Raw genomic sequence first — 17,950 nt, forward strand, 5'->3', positions numbered from 1 at the left:
TGGTAGAATGATTTTACTTAGGGATACCATTCCAAAGAAAGTCTTGGAATAACTTCCATATTTAGAAGTTTCTTTTTTTTGAATGCAATTTTTCCATTGAAAGATCAAAAGTGCACATTACCAATATCTATCTTGGAATCAAAACCTTCCCACGCCTGGGTTTCTTGTTCAGAAAATAGTTGACGGTTATTGCTTTGGAGTCTCAGTTCATAACATGTAAAATGTGAAAAATTGAGACCATCATCTAATGTTCTTTCCACCTCGATTTCTAATGGAGTGGTTTTTCCCAACAGTAAAGAGGAACAATGGTTACTATGCTCACTGAAGTCCACTTTCTTGTGCTGCATGTTACTTAGAAGCCTCTCAGTGCTCTTTTCTCAAAATGTAAAGTCGTGCTGTAAATCTTTTCTGCATGCTGTTTTGTTTTTATATGCTAGTGATACAGTCTTTGTAAGGAAGAAATTTTCCATGTTGCATTAATAAAATCCCCTTGAGAAGAATTTTATTTCTAAGTCATGTATTTTGTGGGAAAATTAAGTGGTTTACCATACTGAGGAAAGGTAAGCTACTAAAAAAAAAAAAAAATCAAGTCCTTTTACTACATATAAATTACCCAATGACATTGCATAATTCAGAGAAGCTCTTCTTTATTCTTACGGTTTCAGTTTTTTGCAATTAAACCAGAGGTGTAGAAGAGTACGTTTTTCGGTATAAATGAATGTTGTAAGTGCATCATCACCTTCTTTCCTGTCAGCCAGACCTACACCTGTCAGTGTCCTGCATTTGGTGTTAATCAGTGCCCTGCTCTGCCTTCGGGTTTAAGGATGTATGTTTCCTTAAACAGTACATTGCTTCATTTTTTAACTATGCCTGAATGAAATCATGAATTCTGAAGTTCTGGCTTTTTTGCCCACTATTATCTTACAGTTATTTACATATAGTCCTCACATTGAAGTAAAGGACTATTTTTTGTATTTCTGGTCAAAGTGACTAATGCTCATTCACCCACCAGAGTTACACAGACACGTTCCACCAGAACATTTTGCAGAGTAATTGCTTCTAATTAATACCGCTGTCCTCAAAGGGAGGAAAAAAGGTTGCTGTAGCTAAATGAAGTCCTTTATCTTCAGATATAGTTAACTCTTCACATAGCCACTGTGAGATGCTTGCCTCAGTTTCACTTAGTTGATGATTATAAAGTAGCTGTTCAAAATTAAATGGGTTTTTTTTTCTCTAACTTTAACTAGAAAGAAGCCTAATAAAATTAGCATAGTGGCCTGTAAGGAAATCAAATTGAGTGCCTAGGAAAAGGACTATATTCCTAATCTCTTGATTAAAGCTATTAAGATTAAAAAAGGAATTATAAGAACAACATAGAAGATATAGAGACAGGGTAATGTTTATTTTAGAGTATCAATTTTAGAAGAGATGCGGCACAGGACTAAAAGCAATGAAGGAAAAACTTTGCAAAATCATTTTCAAACAAAATTAAAATATGAATTGGAAGAAAATATTGGCTATATGTAAGCAATAGATAAAGGATTAAAATCTGTTCTATAAGCACAGCACCACCTATGTAGTATTCTTGCCAAAAATGTAACCTGAACCTAATCATGAAGAAACAATCAAATCCAGATTGTGAGACATTTTACAAGACAACTGGCTTGGTAGTTGGAGAATTTGGTAGATGGAGGGGGGCGGGGGGACAAGAGGACTGTTACAGGTTAAAAGAGACTGAAGAGTCTGAGAGATAAATGCAGTTGTGTATTTTTGTTGGATCCTGGAAGTGATTTTTTTTTTTTTTTAACTACAAAGATCTTAATTGGGACAATTGAAGAAATTTAAATACGAACTTTAAAAATGACGTGTCTGTTAAATTTCTTAGATACTTACGTTGTGGTTATATGGAAATACATTCGTAGGGTATACATGCTGAAATATTTAGGACTCGATATTAATGATGTCTGTAGGTCAAAGAGATCAAGCAGATGCACAAAATGTAGATATGTGGGTAACCACTGACATTCTTTCAACTTCTCTGTAGTTTCAGCCTTTCAAAATTAAAAGCTAGAGGGGAAAAAAATCACTAATGAAAATAACGCCTGTTCATATGTCTATAAATGCTGAAGGAAGAAATCTGGAAGCCTACAAACCTATATTTTATTACTCTCTATACATCTTTTTTCCTATGAGGAACAGTATAAGCTTGGCAGGGTAGAATAACTGGGGAGAGAGAAGAGGACTCATATGTCTATATTTTTGGATGTTTTAAAATAGCATTCACTGTAAAAATATTTTAATGGAAGTTTATTCATTGTAAGAAAAAGTTTTTGCAGGTATGTGTGAACCTATCTCTGTATGGTGCAGAAAGAATAAATATTGTTCAATTAGTTCATTTTTAAAAACCAAGACTGCACCTGAAAAGAAATCTGTAACAACACTTAAGACCTTCTACAACTTAGTGAGAATAAAACAGGAGGAAAGAAAAAGGGAAAGAAGAGATAAATAGAAGATGAAATATAAGTGGCTAATAAACATGAAAGGATGATAGACCTCATTAGCTATCAAAAATGTAGATTAAAAAGATGCCCTTTTTTACTTTTAGGCAAAAAGTTTAAAGATGGATAATACAGCATTGGGCATGGTGTAGGGAAACACAGACTGTTATTTGCAGAAATTTAAATTGGTATTGTTTTTGTGGTGGGCAGTCCTAGTCAATATTTAACTTAATGATAACCAGCGATTCCTTATCTGATAATCTGGCCTGTGGAAATCCTTGAACAAGTGCACAAAGATACCTGTAGAAGCATATTCCTGTAGTGTTTATAATAGCAGAAATCTATAAACACTCAAAATACTTATCAATAAGGAATTACTGACAAGTGAAAACCACAAGTCAGAGTATACATATGCCCCTGTTTATACAGATGACCTTTGAACAGCTAGGTTAGGAGCACCTACCCTGGCTCCCTCCCACTCCCGTGCAGTTGAAAATCCAGCTCCCCAAAAACTTACCTACCAGTAGCCTACTGTTGATCAAAAGCTTTACCAATAACATGAAGAGTTTATTGACATATTTTGTATATTGTATGTGTTATATGATGTTTTCTTACAATAAAGGAGGCTGGGGGGAAATGTTAATAAAATCATAAGAAAAAAATACACTTACTGTATTGATCCAAGAACTGCATGTAAGTGGACCTGTGTGGTTCAAACCCGTGTTGCTCAAGGGTCAAGAGTCAACTGTATATGAAAACCAACAGTATCAAAAAAGTCTTTGGTGGGGCACCCGGGTGGCTCAGTCGGTTAATCATCTGACTTCAGCTTGGGTTGTGATCTTAACGTTGGTGATTTCGAGTGCCACGTTGGGCTCTGTGCTGACAGCTCAGAGCCTGGAACCTGCTTCGGATTCTAGGTCACCCTCTCTCTTTGCTCCTCCCACACTTACTTTCTCTCTCTCTCTCTCTCTCTCTCTCTCTCTCTCTCTCTCTCTCGGTCTCTGTCTCTTTCTCAAAAATAAATAAGCATTAAAAAAATAATTTAAAAAAAGGTCTTTGGTGTAAATGCATAGACAAGGGTCCAGAGGGCTCCACCCTGAACGGTGATGAATTTTGGGGAGTGGGATGAGATTCAGCTGGTGGTCAAGGGGCACTTTTACTCCCTATGCTTTGGCCCTCTATACAAAGAGACTTACATTGCTTGAGTTACTTTTTTTTTTTTTTTTTTTAAGGTTAGGAAAAGAACATTGGAAAATCATGCTGTTTGCTTTGACATAAATTATAAGCTGTCAAATCAGCAGTTCTGGAGTATTGCCCATTTCATTTTTGATAGTATTAAAACTTTGTAATTAGCTTTCATTTTTGTAGCGCCCATGTCGTTACAAGTAATGTGCTGTGTTCATACTTTTTCCCATTACTTTAAAATTGTGAAACATGTGAAAGGTGTGTGGTGTACATGTACACTTTAAGGAGTAATAAAATGAATGCCTTTATAACTCTCCACCCAGCATAAGAAACAGTCTTAGTGAAACCATCTACATCTTCCCAGAGAGAATCTTCTTCCTTCTGTCCAGCCTGTCACTGTCCTGAATTTACATTCATTACTGCTTTTTTTTTTTTTACTTTACAGATTTCCTTAACACATTTTTTTTTAACTGTACCTGAATAGATTCACATACGTAGTCTGAAGCACTACCTTTTTTGTTTAATACTATATTGTTGAGATTCATCACTGTTGATGCATATAACTGTCACTTTTTTCTTTCCACAATTGAATAGTCTTCCATTTTATGAATCTTACATAATGTATTCATCATTCTACTGTAGATAGATATTTGGATAGTTGCCAGTTTTTTGCCATATCTAGCAGTGCCACTGTGAATATTTTTGTGTGTATGTTCTCTAGGAATGCAGATGTTCAACTTTACAAGAAAATGCCAAATAGATTTACACACTCACCAGTAGCACAGTGAGGTTGAGGCTCCTCATTGTTAACACAATACTTGTCGGGCTTTTAAATTTTGGCTAATCTAGTAAATATGAAATGGCACATCGTGATTTTAATTTATATACCCCTGATTGCTTAATGAGTTTGAAATTGTTTTCATGTTTATTGGTCATTCATGTGTCTTGTGCAGAATATCTGGGTAAATATTTTGCCTATTGGGTGATAGATTTTCTAATGAATTGGTGAAAGTTCTTTATATATTCTAGACACTTATCGATTAGTAGTTATGTGTTGCAAGTATCTTCTTCCAGTTTCTAATTTGACTTGTTTTTTCAAACTTTCTTTGGGATGTCTTTTACTGAAGAGTTCTTAATTTTAAAGTAATAAAATTTATCTTTCCCTTTATGGTTAGTACTTTCTGAGTCATGTTTTCAAAATTCTTCTCTAACCTGAGATCATTAAGATATTCTGTATTTTCTACTAATGGATTTAGTTTTGCATTGTGCTTTAAAATCATTGATCTACCTGGAATCAGAGACATGTGTGTGTGTGTAGGTGTGTGTACACATGAGGGAGGGAGAGGGGGGAGAGAGAGGTGTGATAAGAAATAAGCATTCATCTTCATGTTTTTTCTGCATGGATAACCAATTTTCCTGGCATTTTTTATTGAACGATTCATTCTTCACCAGTCTGCAGAGCCCACTCTTGTCATATGAGTTTGCATCTCTGTGCCCATCTCTATGCTCTCTTCAACTTCCATTGCCCTGTCCATCCCTGTCGCGGTAGCCCATGGTCTCAAATACTGTAGCTTTATGAGTCTCGATGTTTATCAGGGCAGGTCCTACCTAATTGTTCTCAGGAGTATATTGGCTATTTCTGCTGCTTTGCCCTTGCATATAAATTTTAGAATCAGCTTATCAAGTTCCATGTAAAACCCTATTTAAATTTTTTTTTAATGTTCTTTATTTTTGAGAGAGCGAGAGACACAGAGTGTGAGCGGGGGAAGGGCAGAGAGAGAGGGAGACGACACAGAATCTGAAGCAGGCTCCAGGCTCCCCAGCTGACAGCACAGAGCCCGACACGGGGCTCAAACCCAGGAACCGTGAGATCATGACCTGAGCCGAAGTCGATGCTTAGCCAGCGGAGCCACCCAGGCACCCCAAACCCTATTGAAATTTTTATTGAAATGACACTGAATCTATAGATCAATTTAGGGAGAATCAAATAGGGAGATCTATACAAATCACACCTTTTTCTTCATCTCATGGTATTTCTTCATTGATTTATGGCTTCTTGAATACCTTTGAACTGTTACACTTTCCCGTATGCCTTGTTACATGTATTGCTCTCTTATAAATGACTATTATATTTCTAGTGTATAGAATTACATTTGACTTTCATACTGATCTTTTCCAAGCATCCTTGCTAATCAAACTTATTAATTTGGTAGGTTTGAGTGGATTTTCTGTGTCAATATTATCATCTGTGAGTAATGGCAGTTTTATTTCTTCCTTACTTTTACACCTTTTATTTCCTTTTTGTTGTCATATTAAGCTAAGTCTTCAAATTCTGTGTTGAGTGGATGTAGCAATGGTGGGCATCCTTGTCTTGATACAGATTTTGAAATGTTTTTAGAATTTTACCCTTGAGTGTGTGTATTACAGGGTTTTGATTTGGGAGGTTTTTTTTTCTTTCCTGCTTTGTTTTGGTTTGGGTTTTATGTAGGTTTTGTTTGTTTGCTTGGTGGATACTCTTCATTGAATTAGAAACTTCTCTTCCATTCCTAGTCTATCACAGACTTGCGTTATATTTTACCAGATGGTTTTATTTTGCATCAGCTGAGTTGAGTGTATTTTTTCTTTTTAATCTGTTAATATGGTGATTTGCTTTAATAATTTTTCTATAAATTAAAAAAAAGATTTTAATTAAAAAATACTTAATGTTTTTTCATTTATGTTTATGAATGAGATTAACCTAATTTTCTGTTCTTTATAACAGCCCTTTTTTCATTACATTTATTTCATGTTATGTATAACTTTAAAAACAAGAATATAAAAGTAACAAACATGCCAAGAATACCTTTTTTTTGAGAAATACAAGTAAGAATATACTATTAAGAATTGTCTGATAGCATTGCTGACTTAGTAAATCATCAGGTTTAAGATAACAACCCGTATTACATTGTACACGTTAAACTTCCACAGTGTTGTATGTTAATTACATCCCAGTAAAGCTGAGTGAGAAAAGATGACACCTTGATTAAAATGCAGGTATGTTTCCTATAAGCAAGGAGTGAGGGGCAACATAGTAAGGAACAGAAAAAAACAACATAGATGAATTTACCAAACCCAGCAAAAGATCATGCTTTTAGGTAATTGAGACTCGGACAGTTACACTTTGATAAAGAGTTGAAGCTATGAAGGATCTGGAAAGTAGGAGACTACCTAAAGAGGGCATACTTAAATGGAGTTTAGTTGTAAGTAAAAGGCTGTGAGCAGACTTGACCAACATGGAGTCACAAATCTCACCTCTCAGTGGGAGAAACTGAAAATATGCTCACTCTTAAGGTTTGTTTAGGATGAGCCATAAATGTTGTGTTTCCATTCATTATCTTTTTATCTCTCAGTTCAAATCAACATCGAATAAGAACGTATCCGTGGTAGGATGGATGGTGATGATGGCTGATGACCCAGAACACCCAGATCTCTTCTTGCTGACTGACTCTGAGAAAGGTGAATCATTAGAATAACTAGGGTTTAAGGTACTGCGTGTACATAACTTTCAGCTGGCCAGAACCTAGTTTAAGTGGAATACTTGACCAGGAACATGTTTGTATAGTTTTATGTCTTGGAAATATTTCTGTCATATAATCTGTAGTAATGATGCCAATATTTTTAGATATCAGTATCTATTATAAGCATATTTTCTTTGCTACATGGTCATAAACTTGAAATTAAAAGCCCAAGTAATCCCTAGAGAGCTAAGAACCAGGGAGGGAGGGAAGGAGGGAGTTGGAGAATCTATAGGCCATGATTTGCCATATGTGCAGCACCCCTTCATTTGTACCCTGAAATTATTATTAAGTTCTAAATGTGACAGAGGTTGTCCTCTAAATGATTTTTATTCCATTATTTTTAATTAAATTAATTGGTTGACTCCTATCACTTTCAAAATATGATTTATAATACTTTGCTTGCAATGTAGAGAGAGGCTTAAAAATGAAATTATTGGCTGTTGACTATAGGAGTTTTTCAAGTGGATCTGAGAAGTTAGACAGTGGGCCAACCTGACCCTGTGTGCATCTCTAAGTGGAGACCACAGGCAGCCATCAGAACAGATCTTTACATGATTGCTGCTCTTCCTTCCTAACAACTGCCAGCTCTTGATGAGCACCTCAAAGGAAGCTAGGCAGGAAATTCTTTCATATCTGCCCAGAATCTTCCACTGCAGCAACTCACCACTGAAATTATACTTCTTGACTGTACAGTTATATTTTGATGTCTGTTTATTCAGAATGTATTTTACATCAACAGATACTCTGCTTTTAGGATTTTATAGTATTTTAAGTGAAAACTGAAGCAAATATGTTAGATACAGAAAAAAATCATAGTAGCAAAATGTCGCATTTGAGATTCAATAGATTGATTTATAGAGTTAAGGACTCTCTACTCAGTATTCTAAATTCAAAGTCCCTGCCCTACTTCCCAAATCCCAAAGACATTATTCATAAAATTACATTTTAAGATCATTTTCATTGGGTTTACTTAACAAATTCTTTTATTTTCTTTCAGTTCCCTTAGTGTAGCTTGATAGAACTATTTCCAAGTTGCCGAGGTTTTTGTGACATCTGAACTAATGGCCTTCTGTTAGGGAGGAGAAAGTAGGTAAACGGCAGCTGTGACCAGCTTAACTGTAGATGTGCCTTCTATTCAGGTTGATCTAACGTCTGCATCTAAATTCAGCAAGTAAAACAGTATTATTGAACATTAAACATTTGGTGAAGAAAAACTGTTGCTTCTGAAAGTGAAAAAGTCCTTTGAGTGTTCAAGTCTCAAAGGAAAGCTCTATCATGGCTAAATAAAGGTCAGGCTCTTGGACCATCGAATGCAATTATAAAGGAAAGAATAGAATTCAGTACGAATTGGGAAATAAAAAGAACTTAGGTCCATGAAAACAGAGAATAAAGCTCAACTTAGGGCAGGCTTCATTCAGTACATGAATCCTTTCTTTTTTCAGTTTATTACCTTAATATATACGATTATATAAGATATATTTATTATGTGTCAGTCTTGAATTAGCATAAGTTCTAAATACACACAAAATGGATGAATTTCTAATTTTCTAAAAGAGGAAAACATGGTTTTTCAGATTTTCCCAGCAAGCCCTCAGTAGACCTGGCAATCTGTAATAATTTTGGCAACTGTAACCGAAAACTAAGAGCATAGTTGATATTGATGTTAGGTAATTAATCCCTAATTACAGTAGATACTTGGTGTTTAGGTGTCAAACATGTTAAAGTATTTTGCCTGTAAAAACTTACTATTAACATATTCTTCACTCTCCGCCACACACACACAAATCTAGAGGAGCCAAACAATTATTTAGGTACACTTTAAAGAGCATTTAAGGAGACAAAAGTACTTCTCTGCCGATTCATAAACAGCAAAATGGTGGCTTTTGGAATTAACGATAGCATGTGAATGTAGCACTGAGAACTCTTCTTTTTATTTATATCAGAAGATCAGGTGTTCGAGGCACAGAATTCTGAAACTGAGAATTCTAGTCATGTTTTAGTTTGCTCTCTGGTATCTGCCCGAATTATTATATGTCAGAGTCCTTAAAATTGTGTTATTTTCCCCTTGTTTTTGGTAATTTTAGGAAATTCATACAAGTTTCAAGCTGGCAACAGAATGAACGCGATGCTGTGGTTTAAGCACTTGAGTGCAGCCTGCCAGAGCAACAGACAGCAGGTGAGCCGCTCGCCTCCATCCTCATGGTGGGCCCGAACATGGGCCTGTGTTTAACCAGTTCCAAAGGGAAGTAAGGAGACCAGTTTTAAGAATGAAGAGGGAAAACAGTATTGTTTTTATTCTTTTTCTTGTTGTCAGTGGTCAGCAAGATATGAAGTCCACGTTTTAGTGAGGAGATAGTCAATAAAAAGTGAACAAAGAGGGGTGCCTGGGTGGCTCAGTTACGCGTCCGACTCTTGATTTCGCCTCGGGCAGGATCTCCCAATTCGTGAGATAAACCGAGGTTGCGCTCTGTGCTGACAATGCAGAACCTGCTTGGGATTTTCTCTCTTCTCTCTTTCTGCCCTTCTCTCTCTTCTCTCTCTACTCTCTCTCAAAATAAATAAAATTTTTTAAATGTACCAAAAAATGAACAAATAAAATTTGAACTGCTGAAAACTGTATATAGAACTATACAAACTATATAAAAAATAGTTATGTGATATGGAGAGATGAGAGTAGACACCACTTTATTTTTTTTATTAACTCCTAAAATTATTCATTTGATTTTTTTTTTCCTTTAAATCCAAGTTAGTTAACATATAGTGTAATAATGACTTCAGGAATAGAATTTAGTGATTCATCACTTACATATAACACCCAGTGCTCATCCCAACAAGTACCCTCCTTAATACCCATCACCCACGTAGCCCATCCCCCACCCAACACCCTGCCAGCAAACCCCCTTTGTTCTCTGTATTTCAGTGTTTCTTATGGTTTGTCTCCCTCACTGTTTTTGTCTTATTTTTGCTTCCCTTCCCCTATATTCACCTGTTTTGTTACTTAAATTCCACATATGAGTGAGATATGGTATCTGTCTTTCTCTAATTTCACTTAGCATAATACACTCTAGTTCCATCCACATAGTTGCAGATGGCAAGATTTCATTCTTACTGATCGCCAAGTAATATTCCATTATACACACACACACACACACACACACACACACACACACACACACACACACATATCACATCTTCTTTATCCATTCATCAGTCAGTGGGCATTAGGCTCTTTCCATACTTTGGCTATTGTCAGTAGTGCTGCTATAAACATCGGGGTGCATGTGTCCCTTTGAATCAGCACTCCTGTATTCTTTGGATCAGTACCTAGTAGTGCAATTTCTGGGTCGTAGAGTAGTTCTATTTTTAATCTTTTAAGGAACCTCCACACTGTTTTCCAGAGTGACTGCAACAGTTTGCCTTCCCTCCAGCACAAAAGGGTTACTCTTTTTCCACATCCTCACTAACACCCGTTGTTGCCTGAGTTATTAATTTTATTTTTTTAATTTTTTTTTAAATGTTTGTTTATTTTTGAGAGAGAGAGGAAAAGACAGCGTGAGCAGGGAAGGAGCAGAGAGCAAGGGAGACACAGAATCCTAAGCAGGCTCCAGGCTCTGAGCTGTCAGCAGAGTCCAACACGGGACTCCAAACCACGAACCACAAGAGCATGACCTAAGCTGAAGTTGGAAGCTTAACCAACTGAGCCATCCAAGCCCCCACTGAGTTGTTAATTTAATTTTATTTATTTTTAAAAATTATTTTTAATGTCTATTTATTTTTGAGAGAAAGCCAGACAGACTGTGAGCAGGGGAGGGTCAGAGAGGAAGGGAGACACAGAATCTGAAGCAGGCTCCAGGCTCTGAGCTGTCAGCACAGAGCCCAACATGGGGCTTAAACTTACAAACCAGGAGATCGCAACCTGAGCTGCAGTCGGATGCCAAACAAACTGAGCCACCCAAGTGCCCCCTGAGTTGTTAATTTTAGCCATCTGACAGGTGTGAGGTGGTATCTCACTGTGGTTTTGATTTTATTTCCCTGATGATGAGTGATGTTAAGCATCTTTTCATGTGTCTGTCTCGGTGACCATCTGGATGTCTTCTTTGGAGAAGTGTCTATTCATGTCTTTTGCCCGTTTCTTCACTGGATTATTTGGTTTTGGGGTGTTGAGTTTGATAAGTTCTTTATAGATTTTGGATACAAACCCTTTATCTGATGTGTCATTTGCAGATATCTTCTCATTCTGTCTGTTGCCTCTTAGTTTTGTTAGTTGTTTCCTTTGCTGTGCAGAGACTTTTTATCTTGATGAGGTCCCAATAGTTCATTTTTGCTTTTGTTTCCCTTGCCTCTGGAGACATGTCAAGTTAAGAAGCTGCTGCAGCCGAGGTCAAAGAGGTTGTTGCCTGTTTTCTCTTCTAGGATTTTGATGGCTTCCTGTCTTGCGTTTAGGTCTTTCATCCATTTTGAGTTTATTTTTGTGTATGGTGTAAGAAAGTGGTCCAGGTTCATTCTTGTGTATGTTGCTGTCAGTTTTCCCAATACCGTTTGCTGAAGAGACTGTTTTTTCCTCTGGATATTCTTTCCTGCTTTGTCAAAGATTAGTTGACCATATGTTTGTGGGTCCATTTGTGAGTTCTCTATTCTGTTCCATTAATCTGTGTGTCTGTTTTTGTGTCAATACCATACTGTCTTGATGATTACAGTTTTGTAGTACAGCTTAAAGTCCAGGATTGTGATGCCTCCAGCTCTGGTTTTCTTTTTCAGGATTGCTTTGGCTATTCAGGGTCTTTTCTCTGGTTCCATACAAATTTTAGGATTGTTCTAGTTCTGTGAAGAATGCTGCTGTTATTTTGACAGGGATTGCATTGAATATGTGGATTGTTTTGTGTAGCGTTGACATTTTAACAATATTTGTTCTTCCAGTCTATAAGCACAGAATGTTTTTTCATTTTTTGTGTGTGTCTTCCTCAGTTTCTTTCATAAGCTTTCTATAGTTTTCAGTGTATAAATTTTTCACCTCTTTGGTAGATTTATTCCTAGGTATTTTATGCTTTTGGTACAGTTGTGAATGAGATTGATTCCTTGATTTCTCTTTCTGCAGCTTCATTATTGTTGTATAGAAATGCAACTGATTTCTGTACGTTGACTTTATATCCTGCAACTTTGCTGAATTCATATATCCGTTCTAGCAGTTTTTTGGTGGAGTCTTTTGGGTTTTCCACATACAGTATAACGTCATCTGCGAAGAGTGAAAGTTTGACGTCCTCCTTTCTGATTTGGATGCCTTTTATTTCTTTGTGCTGTCTGATTGCTGAGGCTAGGACTTACAACACTATGTTGAATAACAGTGGTGAGAGTGGACGTCTTTGTCGTGCTCCTGACCTTAGCGGGGAAAGCTCTCAGTTTTTCCCCATTGAGGATGATACTGGCTGTGGGTCTTTCGTATATGGCCTTTATGATCTTGAGGGTATGTTCTTTCTATCCCTACTTTCTTGAGAGTTTTTATCAAGAAAGGATGCCATATTTAGATACAACTTTAAATAAGAGTGAGGAGCACCTGGGTAGCTCAGTCGGCTCGGATCATGATCTCACAGTTCATGAGTTCCAGCCCCCCATCAGGCTCTGTGCTGATAGCTCAGAGCCTGGAGCCTACTTCAGATTCTGTGTCTCCCCGTCTCTCTGCCCCTCCCCAACTCATGCTCTTTCTATCTCTCAAATATAAATAAACATTAAAAAAAAAATTTAAGGGGGGCCTGGGTGGCTCAGTCGGTTGAGCGTCCAACTTCGGCTCAGGTCAGGTCTCATGGTTCACAAATTTGAGCCCCACGTTGGGCTCTGTGCTGACAGTGAAGAGCCTGGATCCTGCTTCAGATTCTCTCTCTCTCTCTCTCTCTCTCTCTCTCTCTGCTCTTCCCTGGCTCGTGCTCTAACTCCCTCAAGAGTAAATAATAAGCATAAAAATTTTTTTTTTAATTTAATAAAGAAAGAATGAGCACAAAGATCTCCCGGAAGACATTGACATGAATAACAAGAAGGAGCAGCCATGTGAAGATTAATGGGAACAGAGGTTTGGTAGAGGGAACAGAAAGTTCAAAGTTCCTGAAACTGAAGTGAGCTTAAGATGTTCAAAATAGGCAAATGAGGCCATGTTGGTAGAATATAGTGAGAGGCAAAGGAATATAGCCCCAGAGAGGGTAAATTTAGATGGCACTTTAATAAAAATTACTCTGATTCCTCTTTATTCTATTGACTAGATGCAGGTTCCTATAGTTGTAGTGAACCCCCCCCCAAAAAAAACCCATGGGTTTGTTTTTATTTTACTGAAACAAAGATGGTCTAATTCAGAGGCTGTAGCTGCAAAGAAGAATGAAGCCACGGTGTTGTTTTCCCCAAACCCTGCTGCAGATCTAAAGTTGAACCATGAACTGTTAGAGCAGACATGAAATAAAGATAGCTGCAGTTATGGAAATATGTGTAGATTTTTTTATACACCGGTTTTTAGTTGAGTATATTTGAAGACCATTGACTTAAGGTACCAAAATTCAGAAGTGTTGTCTGTAGCTAATTTTGAATAATGTAATACACTATATAAGTTTATATCATTTATAAAAGTATTTTTCACCCTATGCTCTCAGGCCCTAAGTTATTACCCCTTTTTTGATAAAGGAAGAAACTAAGTCTCAGACATGCTAAGTGATCTACACAGGGTCAAACAAGTAAATACCTCTGTCCTTTAGATCCAGTCTTTCTAAATTTTGTTAGAATAGGCCTTGTTCTCTTAGTGTTTTCGTTTTAGGTATATATAGGAAAGACTAAGAGCAGTATTTGATATCATTTTTAGCACCCTCCATTAAGAAGGAAATGATCTAGAACAAAGATAACCTTCTTGCCTCTGTCAGGTTAGTGTCTGGGACAGAATAAAGGAAACAGACCTCCTTTTGCCTGGACTAAGGTTATGTGCAATGCAGCATAACTTACATTCTTTAAATGTGCTTAAGGTATTAAGTGTCATTTTTTTAAATCTCAGATTTCAAGAGTAATCTAGAAAGTGTATGCATACCTGGGGCGCCTGGGTGGCGCAGTCGGTTAAGCGTCCGACTTCAGCCAGGTCACGATCTCGCGGTCTGTGAGTTCGAGCCCCGCGTCAGGCTCTGGGCTGATGGCTCAGAGCCTGGAGCCTGTTTCCGATTCTGTGTCTCCCTCTCTCTGTGCCCCTCCCCCGTTCATGCTCTGTCCCTCTCTGTCCCAAAAGTAAATAAACGTTGGGAAAAAAAAAAAAAAAAAGAAAGTGTATGCATACCAACATAAAGGTTCAATTTCTTTTACTATATTAGTAGACCTTCCAGCTGAAAAAGTCAACCAAATGTGTGTAAATGGGTTTTATTCATTTTTCTCTATACTTGGAAGAATTAGAGTAGCAGCAAATGTATAAATAGAAGCTGTGAAATTTGAAAATTTTTAATAGAAGACTCTGACTCAAATACAACACCTTAAATCACATTCAAGGAACTTAGGAGGAAATGAGCTTATGCTTTATTTAAATATGGGTTTTTTATCACCAGACCTGAGAATTTGTACTTTAAGCACTTTTGAGCATTTGTATTGTAATTTTTTTTTAAGTTTATTGATTTATTTTGAGATAGAGACAGCACAAGCCAGGGGAGGTTCAGAGAGAGAGAGAGAATTCCAAACAGGCTCTGTGCTGTCAGCACAAAGCTCAGTGCAGAGCTTGAACTCATGAACGTGAGATCATAACCTGAGTCAAAATCATGAGTCAGACGCTTAACCAACTGAGCCACCCAAGTGCCCCTGTATTGTATATGATTTATAATTCAATTGTAAATGTATTGTTAAGGAATTTTTTCATTCCAAAGATGACACATGTAGGAGACTCGCCCACCTTTTTTTTTTTTAATGAGTATCCTAGGATTTTCAGGAAAAGATTGCTAAAGTGTGAGAGCTGTTAAGCTGTTTGAAAGGACAGAGAAAGGACCATTGAAATAGGGGTATCTCTCCCAGCACACTGATAAGAAAACTGATAGTAAAGGTTAAGAGTGTATTTTAACATGGTGAAAACCTCTTTCGTCCTTGACTAGAGGACTCATCAACTGATTTTTAAAAACAACATATATTCCTATTTCAAAGAGTTATTGTGGAATTTCTCCTCATTAAAATGTGGACTTCGTGGCTTGCTGTTGATTTCTGTAAAGAATGAAATTTGATTCCATCCACTCTATAGGCAGCAAACTATTACATAACCTGTTGATTTTTTTTTTCGGAGTCACAAAGTGTCAGATCAGAATTTATCTAATGATAAGTTTTATTCTTCCATATGTATTTTCATGATGACTTCACAAAGAAATTCTTTGTAACGTTCATTATAAAATGACCTGTGATTTTAAAATGTGAATGTAGAAAGTCATGGTGATACACATAATGAGAAAATAGATGACAACAAGCACATTTGTGTGAGTCTCACCCTACTTGAGCCGAACTTCTTTTCTGATTCATTTTTTTCACTCAGCAAGCATCTGCTGAGCCCCTGTGTTAGACAAGAAAGACATCGTCTCCACCCTTTCTCCTGTTCCAATTTCAGTTTTATGGAAAGAGAGTATTAACTCAGTGATTTTCTCAAAAATGTTCTAGCATATTTTATTCATTATTCATAAATGATTGCAGTACCTTCTGTCAAATTCCTTTTATAAAGAGATATTTGGGCTTACTTAAAATGACAAGAAAAGATAAGAAATTATACTTTGAAAAACAACTTTTAAATACTATCAGTTTTGTGATGCTTATATTTTTAAGGTTCCTACAAACTTGATGACTTTTGAGTAAAAGCCTAAGAAAGAAGCGAGGTGAACTATTGCCCCTAAGTAAAAGCAAGGAGCTGATGAAAGCGCCAGCTATAACCAGTTCTGTGCCAGGAGGAGCCCAGAGGCTCCGTCTCAGCCTTTGGAGTTCTGAACCAAAAAAGCACTAATTTCAGGGAATGAAGTGAGATATTCCCAGAGAACAAATTGGAGTTACACAACAAACTGCCATGGACCGCGCTTCTTTTCTCCGAACTGACCTGCAGAAACCACTGCCTTAAAAGAATGAAAGGGAAACCAACATGAAACACCAAATAGTGCGTGTGACTCTTCCGGCGGTGCTGTGCTTGGGATAGATCATAGCTGATTTGCATTTCTTTTAACTTTGTACTAATTTTGGAGGGGGGAATCGCCTTTTTTAGAAACACTTTAAAAAGGAAAAACATATTTCTTATGGGTCATGTGAGGGGCTGGTTTTGAACTGAGGTGTGAAGATACCCTGCCCAAGTAGGATGCTGCCAGCAGCCTACCTGAAAGGCTGCTTTGGCTTCCAGTAATCTGCAGCCTCACTGGCTTTCCCACAGCAAGAGTTTAGGAATTAGACGTGTTCACAATGTGAGTGGTTGGGGTGTGTTCGGGGTTGGGGGTGGGGTTTGCTTTGAATGAGGGGAGTTTTTTTTAGACACTAAAGTTCTGAAATATAGTACTGTATGGGGAACCTCATTTCCTGCAGGAGGCATAAAGGCTGAGTGTTTCTGTTTCAGACGCTCTTTCAAGTGGGCTCCAGAAAACATGGTTGTTTTTAACTGGGTTTGAAAATTAGCCTTTTATTTGAATTCATTGTTGGACCACAGATCTGCTTAGGAAAGAACCGTCATCCCAACCTAAACTTTTCTGAGATTTTACAGTAACTACATTTTTTTCAAGTTAATTGAATTAACCTTTCTGCCAGTCACTGGTGATTTTTGTTATCAAGGTGATATATTGATATTTCATCAGAATATTTTCTTTTACAGGGTGTAATGTATACAATGCCAGTTTTTTTTTATTAGTCATTTTCATTATTTTTGTTAAATAGGAGATTCAGGGTCACATTTGTTTATAAGAGCTTCCACATGTGTATGTGTGTATGTATTTTATTATAAGGCATACGAAATAATTTTAAAAGGGAAAAAGGGGAAAGATTGAGATTCTGGGAATCTTCAGTTTATCAAAACTTTCCTTCTCCCATAACTTTCCTTTATAAAAAACATTTTTCTGAAAACTTACTGTTGGTCCCTGCCATGAAACCATTATTTCATCAGTAGTTGACCAAGCTGTTTTGTGAGAGCTCTTCTACACAACAGTACATTTAATTTCCAGAATAAATGTTGAATTGCAGAAAGAAAAAAAAGGTCAAAGGTGAACTGCCTTAGAGTTTTAACAAAAAAATGGTACTTGGACAATAGCTATGTGTTAGATGCTGTAAGCTCATGGGGCACTGTGTAACTTAGCAGTGGCCCAGAGTAAGAAATGCTTTTTGACTGAAAACTTCCAATAAACTTGTAATACTTTGGGCCTCACATAAAATTTCTTACATTTGCATTCTTAGAGAGTTTTATACTTTTTTTAATCATCAATATTTCACTCTTGAAACTTAAATATTGAATAGAAAATATTGCCCACAGAATAATTAGCTAAAAATCTATCCAAAGGAAAGTAGAAGAGCTTTTGGGAAAGGATATGAACAGTTCAAATATTTTTCTCATATAGCACAGTTAGAAATACCATTATTTCTGGTTTTGTGGAAAGTGACAGAGGCTAGACAGGGCAAAATGTTGCCTGTGGTAAATGATTTTTCAGTTAATGACCTCCCAGGCTGAACCCACGTCAGGTACATAGAAAGATACCACGTGCATAGCCA

General features: G+C 36.9%; 1 protein-coding gene across 4 annotated transcripts in view; it reads left to right on the forward strand.

The window, feature by feature from the left end:
- The window catches only part of RALGPS2 (Ral GEF with PH domain and SH3 binding motif 2), a 165,534-nt gene extending 147,911 nt beyond the window's left edge, over nt 1-17,623 (forward strand). For all 4 annotated transcript variants that reach the window (XM_047839681.1, XM_047839680.1, XM_047839683.1 and 1 more), the window contains 3 exons: nt 7,073-7,178; nt 9,325-9,416; nt 16,043-17,623. In XM_047839681.1, the coding sequence (XP_047695637.1) occupies nt 7,073-7,178; nt 9,325-9,416; nt 16,043-16,072 (228 nt within the window). In that variant the 3' untranslated portion in view covers nt 16,073-17,623. The remainder of the gene's footprint in view (nt 1-7,072; nt 7,179-9,324; nt 9,417-16,042) is intronic.
- The last annotated feature ends 327 nt before the right edge of the window (nt 17,624-17,950 follow it).

Source organism: Prionailurus viverrinus, chromosome F1, assembly GCF_022837055.1.
Source record: "Prionailurus viverrinus isolate Anna chromosome F1, UM_Priviv_1.0, whole genome shotgun sequence".
In the NCBI taxonomy this organism is placed as follows: Eukaryota; Metazoa; Chordata; class Mammalia; order Carnivora; family Felidae; genus Prionailurus; species Prionailurus viverrinus.